The 12,677-nt window shown below is 32.5% G+C and overlaps 1 protein-coding gene and 1 long non-coding RNA gene across 2 annotated transcripts in view; both read left to right on the top strand.

The window, feature by feature from the left end:
- Positions 1-2,337: 2,337 nt before the first annotated feature.
- Positions 2,338-4,136, top strand: LOC148280246 (uncharacterized). The gene is made up of 2 exons (XR_015822657.1): positions 2,338-2,539; positions 3,515-4,136. It is a non-coding gene; the product is annotated as an uncharacterized LOC148280246 (long non-coding RNA).
- Positions 4,137-6,444: 2,308 nt separating this feature from the next.
- Positions 6,445-12,677, top strand: part of Sec24AB (Protein transport protein Sec24AB) — an 18,539-nt gene continuing 12,306 nt past the window's right edge. The window contains exons 1-4 of the mRNA XM_088228669.1: positions 6,445-6,687; positions 8,171-9,523; positions 10,527-10,629; positions 10,974-11,100. Coding sequence (XP_088084795.1) covers positions 8,187-9,523; positions 10,527-10,629; positions 10,974-11,100 — 1,567 coding nt within the window. The 5' untranslated portion in view covers positions 6,445-6,687; positions 8,171-8,186. The remainder of the gene's footprint in view (positions 6,688-8,170; positions 9,524-10,526; positions 10,630-10,973; positions 11,101-12,677) is intronic.

The raw sequence follows: 12,677 nt of genomic DNA, 5'->3' as shown, positions 1-12,677 counted from the left end.
AATGTAGTTTCTCCAGAATCGTCTTCTCTGCTTACTTTGTTCTCCTTAGTTATTTACAACTCGTTGCTGATTCATCAAATCTCTTCATTAGGTATCCTATTTCTGAGGGTTCAACCTATAATAGGTCACAACGTTTTCATTTCTGATGTTCTATAAAGATCAACAATGTTTTGAGTTTGTCCAAATTTGTGTAGACAATGACTAGATTCAACCCCCTAGGGAGCTGTTAATATTAACATAATACGACACAAATGAAGAACATTTTAGAGAAGGGAATATAGAAGTCTAGGCATCCACAGGGCTTATGACCTGTCATTGGCCAAGAAGTGCATCAATTAAAAAATAATTTCAGGCGTTGCCTGGTATGTGGGTGAAATAATTCAATCATATGAATCTCACCCGCAACAATAAAGGTTTCAGCTCTTTAACTTCACAAATGTCAACAGATTGAAGAATCGAAGGAATATAGATGTTCAAATATAGGCAGAATGGTGAATGTTACACAGTGTGTAAAGTGGCCACTTAAACTAGCCAATGACAGGTCACAAGCCCTGTGGATGCCTAGACTTCTATATTCCCTTCTCTAAAATGTTCTTCATCTCTTGTATTATGTTCTAAGAAGATGTTTAGTTCAAACAGTATCAGCTCTTGCTTCTATCCCGTAAGTCATTATCGGTCTGATGCATATTTTATATATTCTAACTTTGCTTTGATTGGATAAAAAAGAAACGGACTGAGACTGTCGCCCTGTCTGATTCCCGTTACAGTAGTTATCTAGTTGATGATACTTCATTTATTTTTGTTTTCAATTCTTAAAAAAAGTATTTTGAGAAGGAATATCTGGGCAAGACACATCTTTAAATAAAATGATCATTATATATTATTGTGATATATAATGATCATTTAATCTATATACATTCACACTATGTAATTATGTAAGCACGGTAAAACCTCGCTTAACGAATAATTAGCATAACGAGTAAAAGAAATTGTAAAAAAATGGCTCCCTTTTGCGAGCAACATTTTACAACAAATGTTCTGGTGCAAAAAAAGAAACGCTGAAAGCATGGGAAACTTTTGCATCGTACATTGAGAAGCATCACCTTAATAAGGCGGTGGCTATGCACACTACAAATTTATTCAGTGATAATGCTGTCACATTTCCACCAAATTTTGAAGCATCGGCAAAAACGAATGTCTCTAGACAGCTTTCTAGTAAAAAAAAGAGTTAGGAAATGTGTTAAAAGTTTATAAATAATTAACTATTTTTTTTGAGTTTTTGTTTTCTGCACTTCTAAACCACATTTCAGGTTGATTTGTTCCGCAATGGATGAAGGCGATTAAAGTTATGCTCTTATATATATTATTTTCTTTAAATAAACACATTATATTATTTTGCATTCATTTAGAAGGGAAAAGTTGTTTCGATTAACAAGTGTTTTGCAATACGAGTAAGATTCTGGAATGAATTATGCTCATTATGCGAGGTTTTACTATGTGTACTTATTTTTCTATAAATAATAAAACACAATTAGAATAAGTATGGTCTGTGGTTGTCATTTTACAGGCATAGTTTTGTATTGTTTTTAATAACTAGATCAAACTAAACCATACGGTTTTCGACAAAAAGTTTTATGCATAAACAAAAATATGTGCTGTGGATTAGGGATTAACATTGTTGAAATTCTTAAGTGTTACCTACTTTAACGCTTTAATTACATTAAAAAATAAGTATTTCAGATTTGTAATAAATCCTCTGCCGCTTCATTTATTCCATCCATCAATTTCGATTCAATTATTTCTCTGATCCAAAAGAATATATCTGTTATTTCCATTAATTTGCTAACAGTTGTCACAGTACAGATTGCCCTTTTACTAACTGGGTCATCTTTGTATAAGGAATTAAACTCTAAATTGGTGATTTTACAACGGAATACTTCTTTATTGTTTATTTCAAAAGTACAAAGATTCCACTCTTTAATAGGAATGAATACGACTCGAAATCCAAGATATTCCAGGGTTTCTGCACAGAATAAAAAATAATTAGGTTCTTTCAGAATGCTGACAGCATTTGGGTTACTTGTGTTTAGTTAACATTTCTTGCAGATGTTTCAGAGGACATTGATGGTGTAAAATGTTGTTATTACCCTTAATAACGGAAAATCTCTGTAGTTTATATCTAACAATTCCGTGAGACTCATATGGTCCATAATAAATCTTAACAGATTTTGACATTTCAGCAAATAATTTTAAAACAAAAATTTCAAATACTGTGCGTTATTTTCAAAGCAAAAGTTTTACACGCGTATTCCTATAATAGACAAAACAAAAATCTAAACTCTGGCAACACCATATAATATAGGCGGTATTGACTATGGGCACACTTTGAGATAAAAGAAATAACCTGAGTTTGAGAGGTGAAAAGGCCATTAAAAAACTAGGAAGAGTAGATAAAACAACACCGACTAGATGGGTATTGGCAAAACCACCTCTACAAGGTGGTTTTGGTATTGGTCGTATTGGATCAAACAACTAGAAGGTACTTTTCACAGATTACAATAGTGTTATGGCAGTCTTTTTTCTTTCGATTTTCGGTATCGATTTTGAATAATTTTCGTCAGATGGGGTAAACAGAAACGGAATTTCATGACTAACTAGCTTATTACGTAATAGTTCAACGCCAAAATTATCGTGGATTAATTTTAATTAAACGTATTGTGAAGTCTGTCTTAACTGTCAATATTAACAGAACTTCATGAGCGTGCAAACGTCAAAAGTCTTTTGTTAAGTTGACTGTAGAGTGTAAAATAACTAGACAATACGTTTAATAACCCTAAAACGAAGGAATTGACAAGAAGCAAGCTCTGCCAGCCAAGAATATAAAATAGTTATTTTCCATATTATTTTTAATCTGCTTAATCATGTACTATTTAATCACATTACATTAACAGAGCCATACCATGCAGTCACATTTTTTCCTTTATTGAAGCACTTTTCTAAATCATAAAATAGTATTGGCCGAATTACATGTTGAGAAATTCAATTACGGAGCAAAAATATTAGAAATTAACATAATATATTATGAAAATATTAAAGAATACACCATTTTTAGGCTCGTTGACCTGTAATTGTCTGCATCGATTTCCCTCTCGAAATTGGACTACAAGCAATCTTTTCATATTTTTGGAGGTCGTCCTTAAAGTCTACTTCCTTGAGATAAACTTTATCCCTTGCTTTTCTTACGGTCCTTTATTCTGCCATTCTGGTCACATGCTCATTCCAGAACCTTCTTCTTTACCATCCCCATTTTACAATATCCTTGGCTTTACATACCCTTTAGATAAGTAGGTTTGAAGGAGGCTTTTGGTTCTATGCTGCACCTAAATCATTATATGATGGACACAGATCATGCATATTTTTACCTTGCTTTGGATGCTCATATACTTGTGCTTCCCGTTTGTGTTTTTTAAACATTCAGTTATGTATGCGGGTTTTTGTTTCTGTTTCATCGTAGAGATCTTTGTTGCTCCCTATGCTCTGGCACCCAAATATTTCATTTTTGAAACATGTTCATTGGTGTGCCATCGATTACCACCCTTCATCCGGCCTGCTGAGATAGACATGTTGTATCTCTTAGAAATACTGTGGAACCGATGCAGCATTCGTTGCAGATCTTCCTCTGGTTCGGCTATGATGGTGGCATCGTCAGCATTGTATAATATATAATGTTCAGCATATGAATTAAATAACCCATTTATTGCAATGATAAAAATAAATAAAACCATAACGTCTGAGGGTTTTATTATTTGTTGGTGTATAAATTTATTTCTGGTGAAAATATGTTTTAATTATATAATTTTTTTGGTATCATTTTTTTAAATGTATTTTTTGTAAAGCTATCCGCGCATGTAAGATTATTTCATTATCCAACCAAAGCTTTAACATTGGTTTTGCATTGTATCAAATTATGACTATCAAAATCGGTCGATTTTAAGATCCGTAACGAGACAAAATAAAACCACTATCAGCCGATAAAAATCGGTCAATGAAGTAAAAGCTTACATACGCAGCTAGCCTAAGAGTCCACTTGCATTGTATCCTGTTACCTATAGTCAAAATATACCCAGCCCAACAAATTTAATGTGTTTTTTTAATATTTTTTAAAATAATATAAATCGATACCTACTCACATTTGTAACAATACCTACGTACTTCTCTTGAGAGTCAGAGAAAGTTGTTATTGCAAACTCTATAATTCAAAATGAATTTCGTCTTTTTTGTTACAAAAGTAGTCATTATCGCAACAGGATTTTTATACGGGGTAGCTGTTATGAAATGGTGGAATGATTGAGAATAATAAAAATTAGATTAATAATCTCGGAGGCTGTAAAATCGAATTCCGCGATAGCGCGTATGAATTGACTGCATTTGTTTATCTTTCCGTCGAGGCGAAGCGCGAACATCGCGCCGATTGGAAACTTGAGAATAGAAAATCGCGTTTTACTGGTCTTACACCGGTGCGAGATGGGTTAAAGTTGATTCACCATGTGTTTTTCATATTTTAATTCCCCGCCATGATAAGGTAATTATGATTAAACTCAAATGAATTTAAAGCCCAGAATATAATAAAATTACGTAATTTTATCCTGAAAAGGTGTAATTGGGAAGGTTATTCAAAGAATTTAAATGTTTTATGTACCAAAGATCAATCTAAAACAAAGGAATAGAAAAATATCACATACTACGAATACCGATAAAAATACAGGGTGTTCATTAAACCCCGTCACATCCGAAACCACGATGATAAGTATGAGCAAGAAGACATGTTGGCACATTAAATTATTTTTTTAGAACAAATAATTTTTTTTAAAAAATAATATAAAAAAAACGAATGGTTGTTTACTTCTGCAGGGGAGAAACGAGGAGGGGGGGGGAGGATTCTGATACTGCGCCACGCTTCCCTCACTTCTCCCCTGCAGAAGTAAGCAACCATTTGTTTTTTTTAATATTTTTTTTTTTAATTTTCTTGGTTCTAAATATTTTTTTTAATTTGCCAATATGTCTTCTTGGTTATACTGATCATCGTGGTTTCGGATGTGACAGGGTTTTAAGAACACCCCGTATATGAAATGGATTAAGAAAAAAAAAATGAATTTTCAAAATCAATATGGATATTGTGAAGAAATGTTTTCATACATAATTTTTTTAAAATACGTCGCTAGAAAAACGCAATATATTTGGCCTTGACACAAGGCCTACAGTTGTTAAGTTCAAGATTCGTGACAATATTCGAAACAAATTGAATGGGCAGGAACAAATAAACATGAATCGGGACGTATAAGGGGCGTGGCCAACGGACAACGAAATGACCGTTTTTGCGGGAATTCAAAATTACAAATTTGAAAAAAAAAAAAGATTTTTTTTTTAGTGGACAGTATTTCATAGACCTTTATTACTTTAAAAATGGGGAAAACACTTAAAATTTCCCTTTGGACTTAGAACTTGTGTCAGACACCATTTAATTTATATTTTTATAACCATTTGGTATTGATTTATAATATAATTAATTTGGGATGTAATCCCATTAAAATCTAATTTATATTCGAATCCGTAATTTTATGATGTTTTAATTGGTCTGGATGATGTGGTGTATTACCCCTTTCCATATTCCCTCTATCCTAACTGTTGACAAACCTCTAAATAGATGCTGAGCAGGTTATTCCTTTAAAATATATTAAAAAGTTTAGGTAAATATTATTCAAATGAATTTATTTTTAACGGCGCAGTAATTAAAATGCGTTTTTTTTTCAGAAATGGCTAACGCGAACTAAAAAGTTATCAAAGGGCTTTGTTGTTTGAGAAATCTTAGACAGCAAAAGAATGTATTGGTATGTAATATTAATTCATTTTAAAATATTTTCAAATATCGCCACAATTTCAATTCATTCAAAGGTTGGGCTAGTGTTTTTTTTGCTTGCTTATTTTTGCTGATTGTTTTTTTATCATGAATATTTTGGACGCGTATGTATAGCTCGTATCATCTTCAAATATTTGAAAAAAATATCGAGGTTTTACTGACAGAATGCTTTAAGTCATTAAAACAAGTTCCAAGATAATCGCATTAAAAGCTTTTTTATTCTTTCCAAGAACTATTTCTCCTACAATTTTTATATGTACTTTTTTAAGTTTTAAAGGGGTAATCTTTATTTTATTCAAAGCATGAAATTTTTTATCAACATATGCACCCATATTTAAAATATATAAAGTCTGTTAACTCAATGCATTCTGTCAATTTAGCCAATATCTACTCGATCCTCTAGTCGGTGTTGGTAAAGCCTCAATATACTCAAAATATAATTTATTATCGAAATGTACCTACTTACCCACTATACAAAACTGCTTTCATAACAACTCTATAAAAAATATGGTTAGTTTATGAACATTGAATGACGTTTTGGGCAGCATGTTGGCAACCTCTCATGACGGCCTTGCATTATGGTTGAAGAATGTAAAATAGTAAAAAATAAAAAAATGCACTCTATGGCGGCCACGTAAGACGGATTCGTATTTTGGATAATTTAATGACGTTTTATTCGTGAATTAAGTGAAATATTAGTGAAAAGTCTGCAGTGGAAATCTTTGTTTATTGAAATGGTTTTTTGAATATACTAGTTAAAAAAAGAGCAGGTAAAAATATTCTTCAATAATTGACTCAGACATGTCACTTGTCATTTTGATTATTCTGAACCGTAAATATAAAACATGAACGTGATATAGCATGTTTGCACGAATAATTTCTCTCGAAATATTTGCAATCGGAAACTGAGCTCTATATGTATGAAATACTCGATAAACGACGGTTAATTGTTTTCTTAAATTAGTTAAGTTATTGGGTTAGGCGTGAGGGTGTACCTTTGAACCATCGACGATATGATTAATTTACAAGTATTTTTTACCTTATATCTACTTAATTATGCGCACATTTAGGATGTTTCAATCTCGTGTGAATTTTTCGGATTAATTTAGTGCGAACAAAATCAACAATATATTATAGATACTTCAGTAAATTTATTGATATTTTTTATATAATTAATGTGATCATTGTGCCTGATGTTTGAAATAATAGTTTTTGTACCGGAACATCTAATAATTTATCATAATCATGTATAAATTGTGCAATTCGCGGAGTGTCGTAATTTTCCTTGGCCTTTTTACTAGTCCTTGGCTTATGAAACACAAAAGTTCCTCAATTAAACGAGTGAACAATCAGTTCACATTTATTCATTCATGTATGGCGTTGAATTTACTTCCAACTGAGCATAATAATATTTTGAAATTTATAGTAATAATGTGAGAAAATCTTTCAGAAATTATACACAAGAATTTTTATAAATTAAGAAGTTATAATATTCACGTTTTGGTGGTATTTTGTCCAGCACAATACCTATTTATATCCATAAAATTAATTTAATTATGTAAATTGGGCAATCAATAGAAAAATCATAATGCAAACTCATGTTTGCAATAAAAAAATTCTTTCAGCAATGTTATTTTTATTCCTGAAATTCCTAGAAAAGGTGGATGCTACCAGATATGGTCAAGTTTGAAAAAAACATTTCCGAAATTTATAAATATTCATTTGACAGACGTGTTGGTAAATATCTAAATAGTAAAAAATCTTTTAGAATAAACAAACTTTCAATAGTTGTCTAAATTGGAATAATGATTTGTGAAAGTCGGCCATTGTCATGTTCGAAACAAAATTATTATATTACTTAGGTATCTAAAAAAATATTTATTTTATTATCATTTTTACTAGAAATTGTGCATTGTCAATGGAATTAAATGACTTTTTTCAACTTCAGTATGCTTATTTAAATAAAATAATCCCAAATTCAAATGAATTTGTGTATTGTGTTGAAAAATAAATCTTCGTCACCGCTCTCTCATTACATCGCTTTACTGTTATCAAACATCATATTACTGTTATGTTAAAAATTCATACACTTCTTCTATTAATAGGTGTTTATGTACTTCTTATTTTTTTCCCAATTAATTATGAGATTAAGTGTATCTGTATAAATATCTTATATTATACCTTTATCTGTGAATGCCAAATTCAAGAAAAAGTTATATTGTGTTATGTAAATTGAGAAAACCTTTGTTTCAGATAAAAGGAATGAAAAATGTCACATAATCCGATGATTCCACCTTCTTCCCACGGAGGCATATTTGATATGCCCACTAAACAAAGTGGTGACCAGACATCAAGTAGTGTGCCAAATCTGTTTGCCAATTCTAACCAACCGCTACAACCCCCATTTCAGCAGCCTGGTAATGGGACTAACAGTCCGTATAATCCAAATGGTCTACCCAACTCTCAGGGTTCCACGCCATCGCCCTATACTTCATCTCCAGTTTTGAAAGCGCCACTACCAAATAATATTTTAAATAATAATGCCAGTCCATTATTATCAAGAAATTCCTCTCCAGCCATGAATCAACCGACTCCAGTACCCCAAGGGTATTCTTTAACATCTCAAAATAATCCTTATACACCCTCGCCCCATCAACCTAGCGGATTGACTCCCAATAGAAATATACCCAATTATTCCCTACCTGGAAATTCTCCTGGGATTCAGACTCTACATTCCTCTCAACCAACTTTGAACTCTGCGCCTTCGATAACCTCGACAAACCAGCCTAACTCATTTGTTCCGCAACCGAAGGTTTTTCCACAATCTCAGGCGAATGTTGCGTATCCGAGTTCTGGCCCTCAAGTCAGTCAAAGTTTTTCAAATCCACAACCAAGTGTAAATTCAGGGACTTTTCCTCAACCTAAGATAATGAGTCAGTTGCCTCCAACGTCTATACCAAACGTAAATTCGTCTCCAGCTCGTTTAAATACGAATTTTCAATCACCTCCCGCATTAACTAATTGGCAAATCAATTCCAATGCTCCTCCTTTAGTTTCTAGTCAGGCACCCGGTTTCCAGAATATAAATTTGCCAACTAAGCAGGTCCCTGGAGTCATTCCTCCCTCGAAAAATGCTTACGGAGCTTCTCAAAGGGAGCCTACTCAAAACACGCCATATTCTCAAGTCCCATTTAGCCAAGCAAATACTTTAAGTAGTCAAAGTAATCCATCAAATCCGCAACTATTTTCTACAACTCAACCCATACAGCCGCTGAGACTCCCTCCTTCCTACCAAAATTCTCCCCAAGCAAACTTCCCCCCGAGCCAGTATCCCCCGCCCCAGTTACCCCCGACCCACTTCCCCCCGGGACCCACCCAGCCTCAGGCCTGGAACCAGCCAGGTCCGCAACAATATAACAACGGACAACCAGAATTATCGCAACAGATGGGAAAATTGAGTGTTACTCAAAACTCATTCAGCCAGTTGTGGGGACAAGAATCGGTAGATTTATTACAATGTCGAAATATCCTCCCGGAAGACAAGGTGCAGCCTCCTGTTGTTAAGTTAAATCATCACTTCAGCCAGTCAGTTAACTGTAGTCCCGAGTAAGTTTTGACATTTACAATTTGAATAATACCTTTTGTTTAGTTTCTGCTTTCTGCCATGTGATACACTACATTGCCCTTTTAGTATAATTGTATGCATTCAAATACCATATTTATTCATTAAATTAATATGCCTGCTAGATTTATAAAAATTGAAGTTATTAGTAAAATTATACTCTCTTTTAACTTAATCCAGTATTACTCTTGCCATTAAGTAAGAGGAAATGTGGTGACAGAGCAATTTGATGAATAGGTATGTACAAAAATTCGTCAGTCTTATTAGTCACTCTCTCGCAGATGCCTCCCCTACTGTGCAAAAAAGACAACTGCACATCGGACTAATTATGTTTAACTAAAATTAACAAAATCCATGTTTCCCTGCCCCAATTTTCGCACCTCTAAACTGAACCGATTCTGTTTACTAAAAAAAAAAAAGTATCAAAATGAAATTATTAATGGCAATGTAAGACAGCAAATAAAATTGGGTGTTTATCAGGGTTTTAAGGGTTTTTGGGTTTTAAGAGTTTTTCCTAGCTCCCATAAGAAACAATTGATTAAAAAAACAAAACTATAGGGATGTGCCAATGCTAAAAAAGCATTGCTCTAGCACCAAATTCCAGGGAGAAAATTCAGAGTTATGTTTGTATGAAAAAAAGCCAGACTGTATATTTACAATGCTAAATTTATTTGTTCATTATGCTTAGTATTTATTACAACTTTTCTGGCGAAATAATACTTATTGATCAATTACTTCAATATTTTTTAAAATTACATATATTTTATTTTTTATTTATTTTATTTTATTTTATTCAGAAAACATACAGTCATACAAAATAAGTATTAAAAACAACAATTTTTTAACATAAAAAGACCAATTAAGTTTTGGTGCTAAATTAATAAAAAAAACATTTCAAAGAAAAAAAATCAGATAGTCTTAATCTACATACTTTTTTCACTTATGTGTCTGATGATGTGTTACTGTAATGAAAATTTTGCTTTTCAGTATATTTCGATGTACATTAAATAAAATTCCGGAGACCAATAATCTATTACAAAAATCACGACTACCTCTAGGAGTATTGATTCATCCATTTAAAGATCTTAACGTGAGTTTTTATTATTTTTATACAAAGCTATTTACTATATTTATTTATTGAATTATGCACCAGTGAGCACGGAACACAGTGGATATGCTTTAAATAAATCAAAATTGATAAATGAGCTGAATTAAAGAGGTAATTATTTGGATTCGAAACCATTTTTAAAAACCTACTACATGTTTTGTATAAAAATGTAAATTTGGGCTCGGGACGTGCCTAAATATTTTAATGTGTTTAGATATTTATATTGAAAATGTATTTAACTGTGTTATTATGATTTTGTTGATTCAATAATTAATTATGCATTAATGTATTTCTAATAAATTTGATGTATGTATATTTTTCAACAGCATTTGCCAGTAATCCAATGCAGCACTATCGTAAGATGTCGAGCTTGCCGGACTTATATTAATCCCTTTGTATACTTCGTTGACTTAAAAAGGTGGAAGTGTAATCTCTGCTACAGGGTAAACGATTGTAAGTATTTTTTATTAAACCCCTCTATGTTCCTCACGCAAAAATAACTTATGTGCAATGTTTAGAGTTATATACAGTCAGTAGGTAAAGAGTGAAAATAGAACAGTAAACTTAGTTAAACACGAGAGGACATAAATTGTCGAGATTATATTTGTTACTCGCGGAAAGGCGAATTCTTCATTCGAGACTCGATGAGTGCTACTGAGAGAGCTTCCTGCTTTCTAGAGACGTAAGCTTGTAGGCGGAAGGAAGACTACTCTGCCAGTTCTAGGGTCCCGGCATGGAGGTTGGGCTCTTGGCCGATGGCCGCTGTGCACTATCTGAGCGGGATGGGGTCGTACGTTGGAGTGAGAAAGTATTCGAGTCGAAGTGTAGCATGCTACAAATGTCTATTTTGCATTATTTATGGAACAGTATTAAACATTTGTACACGCACAATACAACCAATCTATATTTTATTCTATATTTTAATCTATATTTTATAAAAACTTAATTCTGCACTTTCATTAATCTATTTAAAAATTATTAAATTTAGTTAATATCCAAATGAATTATTTATCTTAATGGTCAGTCATTCATAATTAAGTTAGTAAGTCTCATTATCTCGGGCATTATCATTATATCTTTGTACTATTTGTGTTTTAAATGCATTTATACGGGTTCATATGTTTTAAATCATGATGATATGGTATACTTTTATATACTTAGGTATAGGTTTTTAAAAAAAACATCACACGTAAATTGGTCACATGTAAAAATAGTAAACTATGTTTTTACTTGATTTTAATTATTTATTTATTTTGTATATGGCCTAAGCCAACATATGCATAAGAAACTGAACAAAAATAACATAAAACTACGTAACAAATACAAACAAGGGTACTAAAATAATGGTATACAAGATCAACATATAAGATTTCGAGGTAACTCATGCCAATCTATCTTCATCCCACACTGTGTTAATGGCAATAGATCTACGAAAAGCCGGGAGATCTATCCCAAAGATTTACACGTTGTATGACGAATTAACTAATCTACACATACTGGACATTGGGGCATAAAAACAAAAGTTGCTCTTTGAAGATTTGATAAATAGCAGATTTTGACTGCCAATGACACTTTTGAGAACATAAAAAGAAATTGATTGCAACAGAGGTGGGACATCACTTATAGCATTATTTTGAAAATGCACATAAGGTCCATCTCAGTTCTACATTTCTCCAATGAAGATAGATTGAGAGATTGCTCTATTTCAAAATAGGAATAATTACACCTTTGGGATCCGAGCAACCATGCCACTATTCTTATAAAACGGTGTTGGACAGACTCGAAATGGTCAATATGGGTCCTATAGAATAGAGACCAAATTGCAGAAGCATATTCTAGATGGGGTCAAACTAGTGAGAAGTAAAGACATTTGATGGTATTAATATTTTTGGAGTACATTCTATTGATAAAACCAAGAAATTTGTGAGATTTGTTTACAATATTGTGTGAAACAAATACCGCGTCCCAACTGTGGGGCTCTATTTGACTTTGTTAACAAGTCTGTGGCATTTAGATGTAAAGGTATATGC

This window comes from Micrasema longulum, unplaced genomic scaffold (genome assembly GCF_059751315.1).
Source record: "Micrasema longulum isolate JH-2025_06_02 unplaced genomic scaffold, ASM5975131v1 h1tg000602l, whole genome shotgun sequence".
Classification (NCBI taxonomy): Eukaryota; Metazoa; Arthropoda; class Insecta; order Trichoptera; family Brachycentridae; genus Micrasema; species Micrasema longulum.
This window is presented reverse-complemented; position numbering and strand designations above follow the sequence as displayed.